Below are 23,033 nucleotides of genomic sequence, written 5' to 3'. Positions count from 1 at the left end.
AGTTAACTGCGATTAATCGACAACCCTAATTTTAACTCCTCCCTTTTACAGTCTTTACATCAGCTTCTTTACCTCCTCTGCAGTTTTACTGCGCGCAAATTTAGTCACCAGAAATTACCCCAGTATAGTCTCAAATGAAAACTAAATAAGGTATTTTTATCATAATTTCAGGGGTTTATTTTCTGCATTGTTCTGACATGACAAACAACACCTGCTGGTCCACAAAGTGTAATTCATAATTCATGAGCAGCATGTATAGCAGCTTCACTTCTGATTATAGAGTACTAAATTCTCTGCTGCAAATGCAGAATTACAACAATCTTTGAAGCAGGCTACCAAACTGACTAGGTCACCTGACTAGTGCAAGATGTCCCTTTGTGGTTGTAGCACAGGTCTATTATCTCCTCTGTGAATAAAGTGGCATAAGTCCTCTCATTTAAGGAAAGTTATGCATACACTGTGACGCCACTGCTTAAAAAAAAAAAAAAGTTGTTTTCTGGGTAGTAACATGTCTTCATATTTTGACAAATTAAATAGTGCAAGTTGAGACTAATACTTTGTGTAACTTATTAAAAAAAACATACCCAGATTTGGCTCCCTCACAAGTAAAAATCAAATTATTGTAATTTACTTGATAGGATCATAACAGAAACAGGAAAGACCTTTTAGATTATAATGTCTCTGCAAATGCAAAATATAGTCATCAGAGGATGTATTAGACACAAAATTGATATTATAGTTGATTTTAGCTAGACTAAACTCTGAGACAAGGATTTTTTATTACGTTAATTATTATTATTATTGTGTGTTTGCAGAGTGCAGTACAATTGGGCCACAATCTTTGATTGAGGCCTTTAAGTGCTACTGCAATACAAATAATATTAAAAGGCAATTTAGACACAAAGCAATATGAAGAAGAGACTTCCTCCGAGTTTTGTTCATGGACAAGCAGCACACTGTTTATATTTAATTTAACAAATAATAAATAAGAATTTAATCAGTCTTGGGATGGGGGAATTAACTCTATGGTTGGGAAATACGCACTATGTTTCTGTTCTTCTCCTAGTATCCCTTTATTCTGCTTAGAAGTGGCTTGGAATGCTTATGACTTTATATTGCTAAGAGAGGTGGGGCAGAGTTTTAAAAATAGTCTCCTTTGCTTCTGACAACTAGCTATTTGAAGAAGCTCTTTGCTGAAATGCCTCAGGATCCAGTCCTAGCCTTGCCCCCGACCCACATAGGAACATATTTATAATTGCAGACCCGGTTCCTGGGACACAAAGACCCTGTCCATATTATAGACTTGACTATGTTTAAACATGCTTCAAATATATTGGTACCCCTACTGTATTATAAAACATTGTTTGGTCATGCCTGTGGCATAAGACAAACTGCTACATCAATTCCTACAAATGACACTCAAGACCAGAGGGTTCTGCCCACACTAGGGCATGATAATATGGTTTGGTCCTGTCTGTACAGACAACAAAAAGGTGTCCTTTAACACTGTTGGGGCACTAATCAGGCAATGGGAGAGCACTATCAATGTGTCTACACTTAAAACCAGAGATGACACGTGCCTGCTGGGGAGGAAGGGGGATGACACAATGTAAAGAGGGGCCACATGTCTGCCTCATGCATCGCCTCTGGGAGGAACCTTCCAGCCTCACTTCCCTGGGCCAGGGCAGCCAATCTCGTTGGCTCCTAGTGAGGACCACGTGCCTCTTGGCCGGGCTGGGGAGACTCACAGCACCAATGTCTCTCCAGAGCACCTGCGCCCTCACGGACACCTCAGCAGGGGGAGAGGTGTGGGCAGTGCCCCTACTTCCAGCTGAGCAGAGGGACCCTGCTCCCAGCGCCTTCCCCAGCAACCCCCTACACACACCCTGCACCCAGCAGCCGGGGCACCAGATTTTGCCCACCAGAATTTCCAGCTGGCTTGGCCTCTGTTCCTGGCAGGGAGCAGGAGAGAGCCACTTCTCACATTGGCTGAGGGTGGCTTCTGCATATCCCTGCCTCCGGGCAGTTCGGCAGCTGTTTGAGCCCAGCTGGGGAGGCCGCAGCAGCCTGCCCCCTCCGCTCCCAACCCAGGCCTGGCTGCTGGGGATAGGGGCCAAGAGAGCTGGAAGTGCCGTGGGAGAGGTACAGCAGAAAGACAAAGCCTTCTTCTCATGCCAGCAGGCCAAGCAGAGCAAGCCCTTCAGGGGCAGCTCAGCATTCACAGAAATCTGTGGGGGGCACTTAGCCCCACACACACACATTGCCTCCACTTAAAATGCTACAACAGCACAGATGCACCGCTTCAGTGTATATACTGCCTATGCCAATGGGAGGGCTTCTCCTACTGGGGTAGATAATCCACCTCCCTAAGAGATGTTAGCTAGGTTAAGAGAACAATTATTCCATTGACCTAGCGCTGTGTACACCGGGGGTTAGGTTGGTACAATAGTGTCTATCAGGTGTGTGGATTTTTCACACCCTTGAGAGATGTAGCTATACTGATGTAAATTCCTAGTGTAGACCACGCTTATAACTTTGTCAGGGCATGTTGGCTTTAAAAAAAAAAAAAAAACAAAAACAAAAACACACCACTATAGACACAGCCAAAATCAGATTATTTTTACATCTTGGCCTTTTGGCCAAGATCAGTTTAATATTAGAAGTATTATCGTGAAGTGGGCTTTTTACTCACGAAAGCTTATGCCCAAATAAATCTGTTAGTCTTTAAGGTGCCACTGGACTCCTCATTGTTTTGCAATGCATCCGATGAAGTGAGCTGTAGCTCACGAAAGCTTATGCTCAAATAAATTTGTTAGTCTAAGGTGCCACAAGTACTCTTTTTCTTTTTGCGAATACAGACTAACACGGCTGCTACTCTGAAACCTGTCATTGTTTTTGTAGATACAGACCAACACGGCTACCCCGTGACACTTAATATTAGATACAGTCCCTTGATATAGAATGTATCTTGCACTTGTAGGGAAATGAATTCATTGATCCAAAAGGTCTTCTGATCATTAACTACCATGATCCTATGAACTAAATTAAAGGGAAGTTTTCTGTTCTTGTAAATGTATTCCCATTTCATATGGAGACATTTCGTAAAAGGTTAAAACGACACACCTGTCTAACATATTGTTCATTTGGACGATTAATTTTTTCCATAAATACACTAGATACGCTTTTGCACACCCACAGAAGCCAAGCTGCCTCCTCTGCAACATCATCTGCCTGTCTGTGGTAGGGGAAAAAACCCACCCACAACAAAAGCAGCCCTTCCGATTCAGAAACATAACCAAGTACAGACGGCTTTTAAGCGTCCCATGGAATATCAGTGATGTGTTTATTACAATCAATGAAATGGTGTAAATGGAGTTCCTGGCTTCAGCAGCCTTGTGCTAATTTCACAATGATCCTTATGGGCAATCTCAGAAAGCGACGACAAGGATCTATCATCACCCTCATACTGCTGACAGTATATACACTACAAGCAAATGGATCTCCACTGCTTCAGGTGCATCTGGATTTTCCTTTTTGATGTTTTCTATAACCATACAAAATCATTAGGACAAAAATGTCACACCTTGAGAAACACCCATGAGCACCGTTCCCTCTAAGCTGTGCGTGTGTGCGTGCACACACAGCTCTTAAATCCCACGCGCACTCTGGCTTCGGCAGCAGCTTTTTTTTTTTTGCGCTTCGGCAGCGGCACAGAAGAATTTTTTTGCGCACACAGCCTGTTAAAAATTAGAGGGAACATTGCCCATGCGAACTCCTAGGCCTAAACTTCAACTTTCCTAGCTCTTCAGTGAGTTGACTCCAGCTTACCTCTGTCCCAGCTGACAGTATCGCTAGCAGGAAGACATAATTATACTCAAGGTTGGGAGGACCGGCTCTCATTACCCCCCAGCACGCCGAAGGAGATACCACAGTGCCAGCTGGTGAGGAACTGAGACCAGGATCCATACCCCCACCCAATCCTTCCACTGGGGCAGGGCCCCTTCACACCCCGATACCCCCCTGGGGCAGGGCCTCCCTCATGCACCTGCTTGTGTTCTAAGCAGCAGCAGTGACACAGGCTACTGTACTGACTAGAGTGGGGGACAGTTGCCAATCCCAACCTCAATCTCCCCCCAGGCCTGCCAGGAGCCACCATGAAGTAGGCCCGGGCTCTAAATCATTGCACTGTTAGCTCCACCCCCAATCCTTACCAGCTGGACAGGAAGCAACAGCAGTGCATTGGCTGGAGCAAGCCAGCACCACGGCCGGCACCATGTGGTCACACTCCCTCCCCAGGATAGAACTGGCCTGCCACCTCCCCACTCCTCTCTGGGATGGGACCAGGTCACTAACCTTCCACAAGCAACCACAGCTTCATGGTACTGGGCTAATGTCATGATATCCATGCAGTCTGTGAAATCATGATCTATCCAGCAAACTAGACATTCTCAACTGTGCACAAAAATCTGGAGAAGAGGATTTGATAGCCAGTCTGAACCTCGGGAATATTTCCAGTATGGTTTATATAAATATGGGTTTTTTTTAAGTTACTGCTTCTCAACCTTGAAACCTACCCATTGCTTGACACAAACCATTGAAATGTGGCTAGTGACCAAAATATGGAACACTGGTGTTTGCTGCACATCATGGAAGAACTGATGGAGTATAATTGTTTTAACTACAGAACCTATTTTTAAGGGGATTCTCATTAACTGCAGGAATTAAATCAACCAATTTTTTTTCCCCCAAGAAGAAAACTGGAAAAACATATTCCATCACGTGCAGTCACAAGGACCTCTACGAGCCACCAGCAAGGTTTGAACGCAGGATTTTCAGAACCCTAGCACAGCCCTGTACTCGTGAAGGAGTATGTGAATCAATCGCTGGGGGGGGGGGGGGGAGATGTGATACATACTCTGCCAGTAGGTTACACAACTCTTTGCTAGACAGCAGTAGAAGGTTTAAGATCAGGATTCATAAGTTCTGTTCCTGGCTTTGGGAGAAGAATGTGGCCTAGTTCTTAGAGCAGTAGTTAGCAACAGGATAGCCAAGCACACAGATTTCGAACACCCATTCTAAAAGGCAGTGTGACTAAGTGGAAGAGACTTGGGTCTGCCATACAAAGACCTAAAATTGATTCCCATTTCTACCCCAAGAGTCCTTGTGCAACCTGTTAGGGAACTTAACTGTCTCCTAGGCATGTGATGCCTTGATCAATAATAAGAATTGTGATGCACACAGAAATATAAAAAAGCAGTCAGAAGAGGGAAGACTAGAACTCCTGGTCTCCTGGCTTCCAACTCAGTTACAACCCCCTACACTAAAGGATACTTGAAGTCTCACTCACCTCCAGAGCAACTGTCTCACTTGGCACTAGAGCAGAAAAGACTGAAATGTGAAACTTCCTACAAAATCCAGTACACCCGAGAGCTTTGCGCAGCAGCAGCAGCAGACATGACAAGAGGCCAAGTCCTTACCTTACTTACACAGGACCAGATTATACACCACTGAAGTCAAAGGGAATTTTGCAACTGACTTCAATTGTTGCAGGATCGTGGTCACAGAGAGTCCTATTAGAGTCAATGATAATCTCATAACAATTTCAATATGCAAGTAGAATACAGACTAACACGGCTGCTACTCTGAAACCTGTCAATATGCAAGTGTATGTTTCATTCTTCATATGTTGCTCATCTTACTTACACAAGGAGTCCCTCTGACTTTATTAGGACCAGATGTGAAAATGAGATGAACAGAATTTAGGCACAGTTTCTTTAGCACTGCATAAAAGAGCAGGTGTAGCTGGGTGGTTTGGTCAGTCATTAGGCTTAGTGGCCTGGGCCTCTGAATCCAATCTTTCTGTCAGTTCAGGGCACTGTAGCTCTCTGGATGTGGTCTCAGCTAGACTGGCTAGACAGTTTCAGGTGTGGCCATATTTGACAATGTTTTTACTTCAGCTAAGGGCCGATGCCTGCAGCCCTCTTGTGCCCCTAGCTTGTGGTTCTCCCTCTCTTTTGGGGAGGGTAAGGGAGAGGGCAGGGACTCACAGCTGGATCCCCTGAGTAGACTCTTCTTCTCCTGCTGCTGCCGCTGAGTAGTGCTCCTCCATGAAATGGCTTCTCTTTCACCCTTTGCTTAGAGTTGCTGAACTGAGCTCATTTTATATTGATCTTTGCCCCAGCATCATGCTTGGCAATGGCCGAGGGATGGAACCCAGTACTGCTTCCCCTGCCTCAGCCTTAGTGTAGGATTCATAAACCCCATCACAGCAGGATTCGGTTTTGTTTTTTTAAATATAAATGCCTGATCAGGAAAATCCCATAGACTACAATTGAAATGCTGCAAAAAATCTAGCACTCCAGATTCTTATGAACAGCTGTGAACCTCTAAGACAGCACATGGAAGTCGAATGCGAAGACATGCCACACTGACCTACCTACATGAATTTGCCTAATTAAGTATATTTAAACGTAAAGGGGAAGGAAAGAGAAAAAAAGTTTCAAATGAATTTTTACCCTAGTTGATAGGGTGTTTTTGAACAGTGAATGGATCCCCGAGTGGAAAACAAAAAGGGTGATCTGACTGTAATCTCAAATTTGTCTTGCTGGCTGGCAGAACCATAATTATTCATAATAAAACCAATTATTTACAACTTACCTGATTTCAGATTCCATTACAAAACTAAAATTTTGGTCAACTTTGCACACCCAAGCCAAATGCAGAGGGAAGTTGGGCCAACTTTCAAATTACTATGGATCAGTTTATAATTGTGGATGAAAACCTCGTAAAACTTGATGGATTTGCTTGCAGGGCTGGTTCAGAAATGTTGCCAAACCTGTAGCTGCAGGGACCAGAGTCATCAGAGCCCAACCCCACCAAGGATGGGTGAAAAATACCAGTGGGATGTTTACTGTTCATGCTTCAGTGCTGTATGGCATGCAATATGTCCTCTGCTTTGCGGTTGTGATCTTGAGACCTTTAGGGAGTCAGGATGTCACCCTTTTTATTGTGGGCTGGACTGAAGTTCCTGTTCATTTTCTTTAACAAACCTCCCACCCGCTATTCCTCTAACTTCTTCCAAAAACATACAGTATCATCACTATGGGACTGAACTCACCCTACCTGGCACAGGAACTTGTGGTGGGTGGGAATATGAGAACATGCAGTGATTTGGGGTCTTCCAGTGAGGTGGTCCAGGCAAATGGCTTTGTAGGAGGCTCTAGACTGGTTGGGTTTTACCCCTAACCCAGGCAAAAACTGGCAGTTTTGGCTTAATTTTGCATTGAGTTTTTGGGTTGAAAGTAAAATTCAAAGCAAAACTCAAGTGGTGTGAAATCACACAAAACACAAACCCCAAAACTACAAGGTAAGTGCCAAGTGTACAGAATTCCAAACTATCTGATGTATCCATCCACAGGCATCTTGAAAAAAATAAGCTAGTCCAATTTTACCTGATGTATAATTACATCAAATACAATTCTTAATGATTTGTTTGATTGCCTACTTATCACTCCTGGTTAATGGGGAGTGCCAATGCTGGAGTTAAATCAGGGATGAATTTGGTCCCATATGACTGGGATTATATTACACATGCACGTATGCACTGGCTCCTCACTATATAAAGATCTATGAACGGGAACCTATCAGGACAAATGCACACTTTCTAATGAGCCCCTGTTCAATTCAAATGTATAAGAGGCTTTATTCAACTTTTCAAGATCTGGAGAATTACTCTTCTTAATCCTCCTAATGTTATGCTAATCTTCCCATTATTACAGAATTTTCTTTGAATTAATCAGATGTGAAAAATAAGGAAAGGAAAGAGGAGTTTAGAACAGTAGGAACTGGTTACGGTATATGGATTAATTGGACCAAATTTTATGTAAGTGAATGCAACAACATTAAAGTCAATGCACCTGTGCTCACTAACAAGAGAGTCAATGTAACCCATTATATGAACAACACTGATCATTAACACTAAGTGAGAGAGGGTATATACATAATGTGTGTGTGTGTGTGTGTGTGTGTGTGCGCGCGCGCGTGCTCGTTCCACAGACACTCTTCTTGAAAAGACTTGCAACTGCTTTAACTTACAATCAGCATTTCTAATTTCTATTAGCATTTTCACAAAAAATGATCTATAAGTGATGTAGGCCATGCTTACAGGGTGGGAGTGAGGAGGGCTTTATTCTGGTAAGCAGTGACTTTGAAAAAGATTTGGGGGTCATGGTGGATAATCAGTTGAAAATGAGCTCCCAGAGTGACACTGTGGCCAAAAGCAATCTTTGGATGCATAAACAGGGGAATCTCAAGTAACAGTAGAGTTGTTTTTTTTTAAACCATTGTATTTGGCACTGACGCAACTGCTGCTGGAATACTGTGTCTAGCTCTGGCATCCACAATTCAAAAAGGAGGCTTATATATTGGAAAGGGTTCAGAGAAGAGCCAAAAGAACGATTAAATGATTAGAAAATATTAGAAAGACTCAAGGAGTTCAATCTATTTACCTTAACAAAGAGAAGATTAAAACGGTGTCTTGATTGTAGTCTAAGTATCTACATGGGGAACAAATCTTTAATAATGGGCTTATCAATCTAGCCAAGAAAGGTATAAACTATAACATGATCCAATCGCTGGAAATTGAAGCTAGACAAATTCTGCCTGGACATAAGATGTACATTTTTAACAGTGGGAAGAGTTAACCATTGGAACAGTTTACCCAGGGTTGAGATGCATTCTCCATGACCAGCAACTTTTAAATCAAGATTGGATACTTTCCTAAAAGATCTGCTCTAGGGATTATTTTGGGGAAATTCCATGGCCTGTTATACAGGAGTTCAGACTAGATGATCACAGTGTTCCTTTCTGGCCTTGGAATCTAGAAATGCTATGGGGGTACAATAGCTCTTAGTACTAATAATTGTTGCATTTAACAATAGCACGCATGCAAAACAGATCATGCACTTCAAGTGTGCTAATAAAATTTCGTGTTTTTCAAATTCTCTTCCATCTGACCTCTTTATAATTTCAGGGCTGCTTAACACCACTTCCTTGTAGTTTTGTATCTTTCAGAACTGCTACAGAGCGGGAAAAGAAATTCCTCTCTGGGATGATAGTCTCTAGGCCGGGGTGGGGAACTTCTGGCCCATGTGCCGGATCCAGCCCCCTGCTTAATTTCATCCTGCCCACGGCAAGTCTCCACGCTGTGGAACAGAAGCCATGAGCCTTGGTGCCACCCCCCACAAGCACTGGCTCGCCCCACCACCGGGAAGGGGGGCAGGGGGAGCTACGGTGCCAGGCAGGTCGGTCAGTTGACCCTAGGTACAGTGGCAATCAAGAAAGCTCTGAGTCCACGTGTGCCTACCCCCAACCTCAGGCACTGCCCCCACAGTTCCCATTGGGCAGGAACCGCAGCCGCATCCGGGAGCAGTGAGGGGCCACGGGAGAGGGGAAGCTTGCCTTAGCCCCTCCGCTGACCAGGAGCCACCTGAGGTAAGCGGCACCCGGCTGGAGCCCACACCTCTCACCCCCTCCCGCAACCAAACCCCCTGCCCCAGCCCAGAGCACCCTTCCAGAGGTCGTACCCCCACCCTGAACCCTCTGCCCATAGTCAGAACCCTCTCCCAGACCCCACACCTCCACCCCAACCCCCTGCCCCGCTCCCTGAAACCCTCATTTCTGGCCCCACCCTGGAGCCTAGGGGAAGCCCCGAGCCTCTGCAGCCTCCCCGCAGGGCTGTATGGGGCCTGCAACTGACTTTCTGTGGGTCAGTGGCCCCCCCAATAGAAAGAAGGTTCTCCACCCCTGCTCTAGGCACTGGGGCTATATCAGCCACTTTCAACTGTCCCAAACATGCATTTCCAACTACATATCCACACTACAGTTATAGGTGTCTAAATAACTGCAGGATAAACCTTTAGGGCTTTTGACTTCGAAGTTAGTTCTAGCTGGAATCTATTTTGCTAGCAAGCAATACTGTATGTTTAGCCATGAAAAGAAAGGGCTTTTAGCCACATGAAAAATGGGTATTGAAAGTGAAAGTTATGACAAGACAATGTTTTAACTAGCTTCATGAAAGTGAAAGACGTGGTGTTTTTGCACTGAATCTCTCACTAGAGTAATAATTAGGTTTTCAAAAACTCTCTCAGCCCAGCAGAACAGCTGAAAGTTGCACACAGATCTCCTATTTTCCCCCACAATGAATGCCCAAAAACACATGAATGGCAAAGATACCGAATAAATGCAGATCGACGAGGATCCCAAAGTTTTGAATGTGCAGTAGAAGACATCAGGGTAATTATTTTTTGAGAGGAACTTTTTCCCTCCAGATTTCCTATATAGCTTTGTCTTAGCCCTAAGAATCTCCCCATTAGGATTTACTCCCTCAACATCGACTATTCAGGACATTTTCCTTACTGGGAGTGACTCTCTTCAGAGCAGTTCAGTGCAACTCTTGACTGAAGGGGACATCTATTGTGGGACACGAGGTATTTTCCTCTGACCCCAAGGGGATGAGGACTCTGCCTGCTCGGCAATCCAGATCAGAGAGTTAGGCCCCTGTTCAACAAAGCACTTAGTCATGTGCTTAAGTACTGTCCTGAATAGAGATGCCTTCTTGAATTGTGCCTGAAAGAACAGAACTAGGAACAAACCACTTTCTCTTGTACAGTGGCTTAATCAGAACTAGACATGTGAGTAACAGTCTGCAGGGTTGGGATCATAGATATTAAATATCATAGATAGCTAAATGATTTAATATTCAGTTAAAATAAAATGCCATTTTCAAATCTGTAAATTTCCGTACTGATAAACTGGATGAAATCTTCCACATCTAACATCCTTTTATCTTGTGAGAAAAAAGTATATCAACAGTTCAGACTTTCTAAAAAGTAGAAAAATTGTCAATGCAAAGTTCTCATAAAACATCAAAATTCCTCTTAATTCTCCATCTCTGGGGTACACCCCACCCCACAAGCACAGCTCAACCAGTGGATAATTTAAAGTTGAACTGCAAAGCAAAAACAAAACAATTTTCTGCATTGAATGTCCCCATTAATTAGGCTATGGGGCACATTTAGCACAAAATTAATCTTTATATATTCTCTTTCCCCTTCCTGAAATTATCTTGATCCTTCACAATTAACTGAAGGTATCCCAAAGTGAGACATCAAATACCAGAAGTCTCACTGAGCTCCAGGTTACAGAAATAACACATTCTGAGGTACTGTCTGTGAACCCAAAGTACCAAGAGGATTCCACTGAGAAGGAAAATATGCTTACCTTTTTTTTTTCGGTTCACTTCTAATATGTAATCGTACTGAGGAAAAGTACATTTGTAGTCAAATGACAGAATTGCATAAAAGAGTGTTTTAATATTACCTCACAATTATTTCTGTTTTAATTTTATTTTAGTCTCATCTACATTTCTATTATTGAACTGTACCCATGACAATTCTTTTAGAGAATTTGAAAGTCTCTGGTGCACACACAGACACTCGCTCTAATATGGTGATAGATACAAATACATATAAAAATTATATATAGTGTGTATATAGTACATATGAACATTGCTGTATTTTTATATAATGTTGATGCATGAGTACACACACACACACACACACACACACACACACACACACACACACTTGTAGTTTGTCAGCCTACAAAAATAGTAAACACTAGAGTACTTTTAAAATGGTCTCGTCTTATTTTGTTACATGCTTGGGTAATTAAAAAAATAATACAAATCACTTATTTTTTGGATTAGCCTGACTCATTGACTACTCGTACATAAAAGTAACTCACATGCATAAATGCTTGCAAGATCACAGCCTTGGTGAACACAGTAATTTCAATCTCTTCAAACTGTTTTTCCCCCCCCCCGAGTACAAATAAATGCCTTATCACTAGTCTTTTAAAAAGATGATGTCATACCTTGTCTGTTTTTTTATCTTGCTTTTCCAATATGGCCATGTTTTCTTTCAGAGTTTTTACAATCTCAGCAGGATTTTTGTGCGATTTACTGAACAAAGGCATGATTTTCTTCACCTGAATTTCTTCTTCTGATATAGCTGAGGACTGCTTTAAATCAAAAAGGACAAAAAACAGAGCAAAAATTAGCTTTTAAGATTTTGTTTGCAGCTATGAGTCAAATACAGTATGCTCTATGTATAAAGTATACTGCAAGCTCAGACTGTAAGAGCACTCTGATCTCCAGTTGCTCACATCCACTGAAAATTCCAGTAGACTCCACTAGATCCTTCAACTCGTCTAGGTTGGTTTCTAGAGGTCTTAAGTTTTGACTGGAAAACCAGTAGCTCCAAGAACCAGCAGACAAATATATCTATTGCTTGGATCATTGCAGGATTGGGCCTCAACTTTTCAGTCATTGCTTACATTTTATTTCATTTCTCTTTATCTAACTTTTTAGTTAAGCGGATGTCAATATTGAATAGTTTAAATCTCCCAGAAAGGGAACTTGCCAAACCTTGAGAGGCCTGCATTCCTTGTGACTCACAACTCACTTCTGACTCGTTTAAGTCTGGGGAAGTTTAGATGAGCAAGGAATATAAAATGAGGCCTAATATAAATACAAATGCTTACATTAAACATTTAAACAAAAAATACTTTAACTTATACATTCCTCCCTATTCTGTTGGAAACCCAAATACCCATCAGTGTACTAGTGCATGAGAACCAGAAAGAGAAAGCGACCAGTTTAGTTTTAAGGTGTCAGCAGGACCCAAGCCTGGAAGGTGCTGCGCGTCCTCAACTCCCATTGGCTTTAATGGGAGTTAAAGACTCTTAGGACCCAATACAAAGCCTAATGAAGTCAATGGAAAGACTCTCATTGACTTTATGGACTTTGGATCAATCCCATGTCACTTTAAAGAGGGCGCACAGTACTTTGCAGCACTAGGTCCCCAAGCTGAAGAACATGCAAACTGTAAAAAACACACTGGTAAAAAGTAAATTAGATCGGGGGGGGGGGGAGAAAAATCACTCCAATTTTCGTACTCACTATGGTCTCATACAAATAAGAAATGTTACAGAGATTAAGAGACGAGGAATGAAAACAGATTAAAATATACATATGTAAAATACTCTGTATAACACTCACCCTTACCTCAAAATCTAAGAACAAACTTTTCTCCATGTACACATATGATACTAATTATTACATATCTTATATGACTAATAAAATAGCTACAGTTTTTACTTATACACCCTTATAGATATTTGAGAGAATTATTTGAAATTTATGTGGTGTTTTATAAAATAAGATGCTACAAAGCTTTTAAAAAGTGAAACTCTTAAAGCACTAAGAGAAAGGTTGTGTAATTTATCGGTGACATACAGGAAAGATTATTTGAAGAATGTCATATTTCAGTTATAAGTTCTTAGAGTAGGAAATAGCATCAAAAGTAGATGAATTTGTATATAGTTTTTCATTAACCATTTGTTGCTAGGCTGGTTCTACAGAAATATTATCACATTCAAATTCTGGAAATTCCAAGTCACTGTGTCTCTTCAATAATCATGCTCCTTAGGACACTGTTCAAACTACATTTTTATTTCTGCGGTTTTGGCTGTGTAAGCCTGAATACTTGGCTCAGATCTCGACTAGGAAGCCAAAAACAGTGCTCAGCACTGCTCACATAGAACTCGGGCCACAATTTTTGGCAAGACCCTCTGACTAGCACAGAGCAGAGTCACACCTGTCAATTTGCCAATACACTACACTGAAGATGGGGGTATACTGACTAACTCAACTAGGAATGTTCAGCAATATTCACATACTGGGAAAGAAGAGGCCTCTCACTGTCTGACTTGCATCATCTCCACAATTTTGTTGAATTTAAAGAGTAATGCAATAACATGTCTGTATGCATGCTGCTAATAAGCACTCAGGACTTCACAACCACACTGTTAACGACTCGATATTACAGGGAAAAGAACATTTTTAAAAATTAAAATACTGTAAATAGAAAAGGGTCAGGACCTGCAAGCTTACTAACCCCTGAAGACAAGACATGCGGGGTGGGAGTTGGGTTGTCAATCTTTGAATACTATTAAAAAAAAAAAACACACAAAACAAAACAAAAACAAAAAACAAAACAAAAACAAGGACATTTTAAAAAAACAAACATCACATTCAGCTGCGTCAGGGTAACTTTGATTATTCCGATTTTTAAATAAATTTACCACTTTTGACTATTAGATTTCCTCTTTTTTGGGGGTTAGGGGAAAAGGAAGTAATTTTTTTATATGTTAGCTTCAAGGATCACAAGGCTTATTATCTACCATTTCCCAAAAGGAATTAACATATATACATCTTCTGAACATAGTCTCTGTACTAAATAGTTGCTATTTTCACTACAATTCCAACAGGATTTTGTATCACTAGACAGGTAAGTTTTTTTCCTCATCCTAGATGGAGTCCAGTGAATTCTAAAAGGCCAATATTTACAACAGTGGGCGGTATTTTGGTTATCTGAGATACCCCAAATTACTGGAACTTTTGAAAATCTGGAGACAACTTTTTTCTGTATCAACTACACCTTTGATGAGGGTCTGTCTTTAATTTAGGGCTACTTGTAAAAACTGAAGGAAGTGAAATACTAGCACTTCCAGAGTAGATGGGGAACCTTTCTTTGTAGAGCTATTACACACAAGCTTACCACTACAGCACCTTAATGTCACAAAGGAACTTCCCAGGACAAGGGGAGAGCCATTACTCTTCACTTCACTCCCTACTGTTGACTGTAGCAGGGCAACAAATTCATTCTCTTCTCTGCTCCTGCCTTCACCTACTATATCGGGGTGGACAAACTTATTGGCCTGAGGGCCACATCCGAGTATGGAAATCATTCATGGCCTACCATATACTCACAAAATGGGGGTTGGGGTGCAGGAGGGGGTGAGGGCTCTGCCTGGGGGTGCAGGCTCTGAGGTAGGGCCAAAAATTAGTGTTCAGAGTGTGGGTGTAGGAGGGGGCTCTGGGGTGGAGATGGGGATGAGGGGTTGGGGGTGCAGAATGGTGCTTTGGGCTGGGACCAAGGGTGGAAGGGGGATCAGGGCTGGGGCAGGGGGTTGGGGAGCAGGAGGGGGCCAAGGGTGCAGGCTCCGGGTGGCGCTTACCTCAAGTGGCTCCTGGAAGCAGCGGTATGCCCCCCCAACTACACAGAGGGGCAGCCAGGCAGCTCTGTGTGCTGCCCTGTCCGCAGATGCCGCCCCAGCAGCTCCTATTGGCTGTGGTTCCAGGCCAAAGGGAACTGTGGGGGTGGCGCTGAGGTAGGGGCAGCATGCGGAGCCCCCTGGCTGACCCTATGCATAGGAGGGACATGCTGCTGCTTCCGGCAGCCACGCAGAGCCATGGCATGCGCAGAGCGGGGCAAGCCCCGGACCCTGCTCCCCGGCAGGAGTGTCAGAGCAGGGCAAGCCCCGGACCCTGCTCCACAGCAAGAGCTTGAGGGCTGGATTAAAATGTCTGAAGGTCTGGATGTGGCCCCCGGGCCATAGTTTGCTCACACCTGTACTATATCCTCCACACAAAAAGCAAGCCAGGGGTAGAGTGCAATTTACGCATTTTAAAAATTTCTGTTGGACTCTCTCTTTCTTGGTACCTTTTGTTCCCAACACCAGTCTTTTTGGCAGACATTTTCCTGTCAGAGCTATGGTCTCCTTTGCCTCCACTATTCAGTGATTTTCTTTGGACATGAACTACTCTCAGTCACACAAGATAAAGGAAGCAAATTGTGGCAAACTTTGAATGTAGAAAAGGCTGGTAGCGACTGAAAACTACCGCTATCTGAGGGCTCTTTGGTGACCGAGGTTTGGTGGTCTCCCGCAAGTTCCTTATGAGGAGGGGTTAACTTCATAAACAGCACCACTGCAGCTGACACTAATTTGTCAGTAAGTCTCTGACTTACTAGCAGTCTATGGAGATGAGGGGGGAAAAACAGATCTTTAAACCAAATAACTTTCAGCTTTGGAGGTGGTTCCCCCAGTATAGGAATGAGAGACATTGCAGGGTTGTGGGAAATAATGCACTTCCACTGCCTGAGGTTGAAACCTGTAGATAAACAGAACATCTCAGTCTCCACTGCTAGAAAGTCCAACACCTTTCATGCACTCTAAATTCACAAAAATATTTCAGTGACAAGTGTCAGTTCAGGCAATGTTCAGCTAGGGTTTGGTTAAAGAACATGTTTTCTTTTGCTTTATTTTGGGGAAAAAGTGACAAAAATAGTGAAAAGCAGTTTTTAAAGCAACCTTTCCCAGATGTTTGACTGGGCCTGTTAAAATTTGAAAGAAGAGCTTTTTTATGATAGGCAGTAGGCGTGGGCAGGTGTGTTTCGTTCTCTGTGAGAAATTCTTTTGCTCTCTTATATTTTACCAGGTTATTTTGTCATTCCCTGAACATCCTCATGATCATACATGAACAAAAGGCAAAAACTTAATACTCAAGCTCAAGCATTCATGAAGTCCAGAGACTAATAAGATCAGCAGCGTGCAGGTACTAGGAATAGTCAAAGGAATGGCTGAGATTGCATAATATCACTTTGCACTCACAGTGCATGCCTTCCCTGAGATCTCAAAGACTTTTACAAACATTAACGAAGCCTGACATCATATCAGTGAGGCAAGTAAGTACAATTATCTCCACTTTTACAATGTGGGAACTGAGGCACAGAAAGAATAAAATGACTTGTCAAAGGTCACACATAAGAATCTAATGGGACAGTCAGGAATAAAACCAAGATTTCTTGGGTTCAAATTCTGTGCTTTATTAATCACAAAACCAAATCTATTAGGCCTGTGGTAGTCTACAAAACTATCAGCAAACATTTATCACCTAAGACTTGGGGGTGATGTAGAATGCCATCCAATAGGAACAAAAGCATAAACTAAAGGTTCCTCTTCTCCTCTCCCCTCCGCCCCATCCAGGATTCTGAGACCTAGGCAACTAGACCTCTGTTAATTTTGGGAATGTGCAATACGTGTTTGCAGAAGGTAAAACCTTTTTCATCTCAGCAAATCAGTGGGATAAAGTTTAACAGACTGATTTTCATGTGAATCTGAAAGGGAGGGGGGTGGAGAAGATCTGACTATTTACACAGATCTGAGTTTATGTTACTACAACTCAGAATAGATGATATGCCATTGCTAAACCAATTAATCTAAAATATCATTTAATAAAAAACAACCAAGCCACATCCACCAAATAACAAAGCCCAACAGCTTCAATAGGAAGCTTGGAGTCAGCTTGTCAGGTGGGAATGCTAAAATGAGGTAAAGAAAGAACACTGATAGGCCACCACCCCTTTTTAGCTCTTGCTTGAGGATACTATTATAATGGGCCAAAACAAACTCTCTCAGCCCAGCTGAGTTTCCTGTGAATAGACTGGCAAGTACAGAAACCGGTTCAGCCAGCCTACATGTTCACCAGCGTGACATACAGAAATGTTTAGTGTGATTAGAACTCTCTAATACAAATATCAACTTAATCAGATTTCTTTTCATACACATTATAGGCTCCTTCCCTGAGCTCTCTTTTATTTCTTGATCACAGTCTTCCTTAAAAGACCCCAGTATATCAGAGCTTATAAAGACAATAAAGGAGGGAGAAACAACGTGAGCGAAGTAATATCTTTTATTGGACCAACTTCTACTGGTGAAAGTGACAAGCGTGAAGAGCTCCATTTATCTTGAAAGCTTGACTCTTTCATCAATAGAAGTTGGTCCAATAAAAGATATTACCTCACACACCTAGTCTCTCTAATATCCTGGGACCAACATGGCTACAATAAACACTGCAAACAAAGAAGGAGGCATGCAGACAGCAATATTACTTCAGTCAGCAGCAGATCCCATCATTATACAGAAACTCAGTTAAGCAGTTCAGTAACAAATACTTCCTCCTCCTTCCCACAAACACAAGAATGACAGCATGTGATTCATTCAATCCATTCTTCTTACATGTCACTTGAGACAAGGAGTTTGGTACTGAAAGTGAAATGACTGTATAAAATTTTACACAAATTCAGGCAAGAAAACTTTGTGTGTTTTCCTATCCTTTTAGGTGTACAGTATCTGCCTGTGTACCAGAATCACAACATTCTATTAACGTATTCACCCTGGGATGTGTTATTTTTTAATAGGTAAATAAAATATCTTCATTTCCCCCCACTCCATCAGTGTGTTAAAAAGCATTGATGGGGTGTAGATTGTGTGCTAGGACTGGTAAATTGTCACTATCATTTTGCGGTCTAATTATGTATTATTGCATCTCCCTCCAAAAAAAAAAAAAAGTGTTAAAAGGACATTAAGGTTATAAACTCCATCACTCAGATTAGGAAATGTCAGAATTCAGGCTGCCCATGCAATGTTAATTCAGCCCTTTAGTGTATATGCATTACATTTATACTCTTTAATTACATGATTACATACTATTTTTATACAGGAAAACGCACTGAATGGACAATGTTCTAGAGATGAATCGGGGTTGTGCACCAAATGAGGCTGTTATCTGGACCGCCACCTCATTTGTTGCAGAATTGGGAAGTTATGTAGTGAATGAGGAAGGGGGTTACAGGAAAACTAAGGACTGTCCCATAGTTAAAGCAGTTGTATGATGCTCTGGAGAACTGGATTCTATCCTGCCTCTGCCTATATTATGCTGGACAAACTACATAAACCAAAATTTTCACATTTGCTTACTAATTGTGTGTTCTAATTTTCTGGGTACTCAATGTGAGATGCACGGCATCAGATATGCAGGTGTGCTGGAGCACTCACAATGGCAACTGAGGTTGACTATATGTTTAAAGAACAGTTTCAAAGTGCTATAAAAAATGCTAAGCACTCTTTAAAAAAAAAAAAAATCAGGCTCTAGGCATCTCAAATAGGGCATGCAGAATTAATGGGCAGTTTTGACCTTGCTCTCTCTGTGCCTCAATTCCCCACCTGGAAAATGGAGATAATAATACTGCTTAATCTCACAGGAATGTTCTGAAGATAAATGCATTAATGTTTGTGAGGCACCCAGATACTATGGTCAGAACACTATAGAAACACACGGGAAGAAATTAATAATTTTGTATTCAATGTAGGTTTTGGATTGTGTGCATTAAATAAGGCCTGTGAGCAATGAGGAGAATAAAATAGAAACATAGAATAATTCCCATTCACTTAATGAGGCAGGGGGTCCTGCAGAAAAAATAGTACATAGTTATATAATTAAAGTCTATCTTATAATGAACACACACAAAGCGGAAAGGGGAATGAATTAAGCTTGCACAGGCAACTTAATTCTGGCGTTTCCTAACTTCTGAGTGCTTGAATTTGCAATCTTAACAATGCTCTTTTAATGTAGTTTTTTTGTTGTAATTTCCTAGGCTTTTAAAAAAAGAAAACTGAGAAAAATTCTATCACATGGAACTATCCCGACACTTTCAGAGATCAGAAGCAATATTGGAAACTTTAGATCCACCACATAGACCTCTGCCACTTGAGCTAATGTAGTTACTGACAACAATAGTACTTTATCTTCTTTATGGACTAATGCTAGGTGGTGATGACACACACAACTTGGAACTAGATTTTGCAGATATTTCCGGCAGCAGAAGGGTAACACTCAGGAGTCTTTGGAATCTCTACCTATAGCATGGCAACAGGGATATTTGTGAAACAAGCAGAGGCCAATCCTGCCCATTGAAAATTCAAAGTCTCCAATCATGCAGGATCAAGTCCCTTAACTAATTAATGTTTGTGAGATTAAAGCTATTATTTAGGGGCTATTATTATTTACTTATATGGAAGGGGAATTTTAGTCTAATTTCATTTAGGGAAGTAGTAATAATTGTGGAAGCAAGAGAAACTGGTAATAGAACCCAAATAATTAAACAAACAAAACAAAACAAAACAAAAAACTTGAAACAGCAGCCAAGAGGGAAAAAAATAACACTCTTGATCCAGCAGTTCAAACATTAATACCAGTATTTATTCTTCTTTGCTTTATATTAGCCATTATTGGAAAGTGACCCACACCACCTCCATTCACTTGGTCATATCTTTGAAAAGAGTCATATCACTTCCTGTAATCCCATGACACATTAAATAATTTGGCACTGCAATGGGTTTGTTACTACTAAAAATGGGCCAAGTTCTAAAGTCCTTACTCAGGCAAAATTCCCCAGAGAGACTTAAATGAACATTTTGCCTGATTAAGGACTTTCAGACTGGCCCATTACTTCACAGAATCCTAGAAGCTAGACATGTAAGAGACCTATTAGATCATCCTCAATCTCTTTATTTTTAATTATGTATGCAGTTACATGTGACAATTTGAATATATACTCAAATTTTATATACTTAACAATAGTTTCTGAATTTCTTATGCAAGTGACTGTTCTCATTTCTCTGTATCTCAAGAGCAAAGCTGCATCTGCAAGTACCTCACTAGAGAGAAGCAAGAGAAGTGATATATTGCAGCTATTTTATTTTTGGAATCCCCATTGTAAATAAAACCCATTTCCAAAGATATGCCATGGATACAGAATATTTGTTAACAGAGCCAATGCCTTATGTAACAGAAGTAGTACTGTTTAGGACTGCTTTTAACATACAAAACAAATATACCACATTAGTTTACAATGCTACAAAAAGGTAACAAGTAGTAAGTGAGAATTTCATTACCAAAAAGCTATTGATAAAGCAAAAAAGGAAGTTTTAATTCATTACCTAATTTTATTTAATTCAAACTAGATAATCTTAGCTGATACTCACTGTGTACAGAAATGTCCAGGCTTGTCTAAACAACAAAAAGCAGATACATGATGAGGTGCTGAAGACAGCTCTCTACCAGACCCAAATCAGCAGTCCAGTTGGAGGACCCTTTACTTATCTTCAATTTAATACAAGTTCTTTCTTATTATTGACACGTGGCAGAGAAAACAAATTCCAGAATTCAGTCTCAACTTGCTTGCCGAAGAGTAATGTTACCTTTTGAGAAAAATGTTAACAGAGATGATGACTAAAACAGGCACACTCACTTAGAGCAGCTGTAAATTTCCACTCTCCTTTTCCTGGATTCAGATTCCAAACCTCATTTGTCTCTCTAATCTGCCAGGGGCAGTTCTGTTTCTAGTCAGACTAGCTCTGTGTATGAGTCTTCCCTCCCCTCCCAGCTTTCTCTCTCACATACACCCTCCCTCTGTAAACTGAGCTCCACGTCAGAGGAATGCGTGTAAAGCAAAAGACAAAGTAATGTCTCTGCCAACAGAATTTTCTAGGGTTAAAATCACAAATCCAACAAATCTACATCACTCACACAAGTTTTCCCTCTTCAATCTTTTAGTATAGAAGCCCACCACAGATGCCTCTTTCACACCCACAGTGTGGTAGGGGCTGCTATAATTACATTATTCACCTTACCCTTCTGTTTAGAATGTAAATAAGGGCTTCTAACAGTGAATGGTTTATGGTTACAAGATAATAAAGTCAACATGCTACCACAGGAGCTCTTTAGGCAGACGGCATCTACCCATAGGCTGCCGTTTCCTGCTTGAAAAAAAATAATTTACTTTACTCAGTAATATTATTTCAGTGCAAAACTCAGTTTATTCTGAGAAAAATAAAATCCAATTGACATAAAAGGTGTTTCTCAATCTAAGTGTATTTTAATTTTATGACAATGTCAGTATAAGACAGGAAGGACAAATTCACATAATAAAAATCTACTGACAACATATACTACCAACTAGTATCAATCATGGGAAAATATAGCAAACTGCAATTAACTTAAAGGATCCTCTTGGATAGGTGGGGGAAATAGGAAGAGCATGTGTGCGCGTGCGCCTGTGTGTTCTTTTAAAGCTTCATTTTTCTCTAACAGCAGTGATTCTTCAGGCTGTTTCGCATATGTCCAGAGGGAATTACATATGCTTTTTCCCCTACAGCTAATGTCTAATATACATTAAAGACCATGGAAAGAAAATTATTTTACTAACTATTGCTACCAATGCTGTGTTTTAAATTCCCTCCTAATCTTATTTCTGCTCTGTTTAGCATTATGATGAGCCTTTGCATGATGAGTAATGAATATATACCTGTCCTGAAATCAACAGTTCAGGGCGAAGCTTGGGGCTGAATTCTGTATCTCAGCGTTTTGTCAAGTTCATCATCACCTCACATTATTTAAAAACGTTTGTGTGTGCATTAGCAGATTTATTTTAGAAACCTCTCTCTGTGTCCACCATACGTTAGTGCTACCTTCCCTTGTCCTGTCATGTCACAATTTAGAACTCAGTTGTGGTAGTCAACCTTATAATGGAGGCAATGCAGAGGGGTACCACCCCACCGGGAACTCTGGGAGGCACTGAGCCTAGAGTTCTGAGCAATGCAGGTGCAATACCACCCTTTTAAAGGGTGCAGCTTCCGTTTGCAGTCACCAAGCTCAGCTGGCCAGGGCAGAGGCAGCGTTGGGAGAGAGACTCACTTTGAAAGCGCCTAGAATCAGCTATCTTTAATCTTTGTACTCAAAGGAGAACAAGGTCTAAATATATATATGACCCTGCTCCTGGCACGATCTCCCATCCTTATGCATCCACACAGAAGACACTACCTTGTCCTCAGAAATATCGTCTTTTACTTGCGTGTAAAGCAGCACACGCATTTATACTTAAAATAATAAAGCATCACTGAGGCACCTAGGCCCCAGGGTTTTAGAACCATATGTTGAGATGGCGCTGAAACCATGGTTAAAGCTGCTTCTGAAGTGAAATGCGTTAGTTCTGGCTCACCCGCACCCAAAAAGAGCTGCAGGAAGAGGCACTGGTGATTCAGAAGGTGGCATTCTTAGCTCCAAGTCAGTTCTGACGCAGTCCCGCAGCACATCATAGAATCATAGAATATCAGAGTTGGAAGGGACCTCAGGAGATCATCTAGTCCAACCCCCTGCTCAAAGCAGGACCAATCCCCAATTTTTTTTTGCCCCAGATCCCTAAATGGCCCCCTCAAGGATTGAACTT

General features: G+C 41.5%; 1 protein-coding gene across 10 annotated transcripts in view; it reads right to left on the bottom strand.

Moving 5' to 3' along the window:
- CAB39L (calcium binding protein 39 like) overlaps positions 1-23,033 on the bottom strand; it is a 109,692-nt gene that overhangs the window by 62,739 nt on the left and 23,920 nt on the right. For 5 of the 10 annotated variants that reach the window (XM_038368553.2, XM_043504502.1, XM_043504505.1 and 2 more), the window contains exons 2-3: positions 20,791-21,006; positions 11,935-12,081 (exon numbers count right to left, since the gene is read on the bottom strand). In XM_038368553.2, the coding sequence (XP_038224481.1) occupies positions 11,935-12,036 (102 nt within the window). In that variant the 5' untranslated portion in view covers positions 12,037-12,081; positions 20,791-21,006. Of the gene's footprint in view, positions 1-490; positions 497-1,109; positions 1,115-11,934; positions 12,082-18,723; positions 18,970-20,790; positions 21,007-23,033 lie in introns of those variants that run through there. The other 5 variants (XM_038368568.2, XM_043504499.1, XM_043504501.1 and 2 more) reach the window with 4 other exon arrangements.

Source organism: Dermochelys coriacea, chromosome 1 (assembly GCF_009764565.3).
Source record: "Dermochelys coriacea isolate rDerCor1 chromosome 1, rDerCor1.pri.v4, whole genome shotgun sequence".
Classification (NCBI taxonomy): domain Eukaryota; kingdom Metazoa; phylum Chordata; order Testudines; family Dermochelyidae; genus Dermochelys; species Dermochelys coriacea.
The sequence above is the reverse complement of the archived record's forward strand: the minus strand, read 5'-3'. Positions and strand labels throughout refer to the sequence as shown.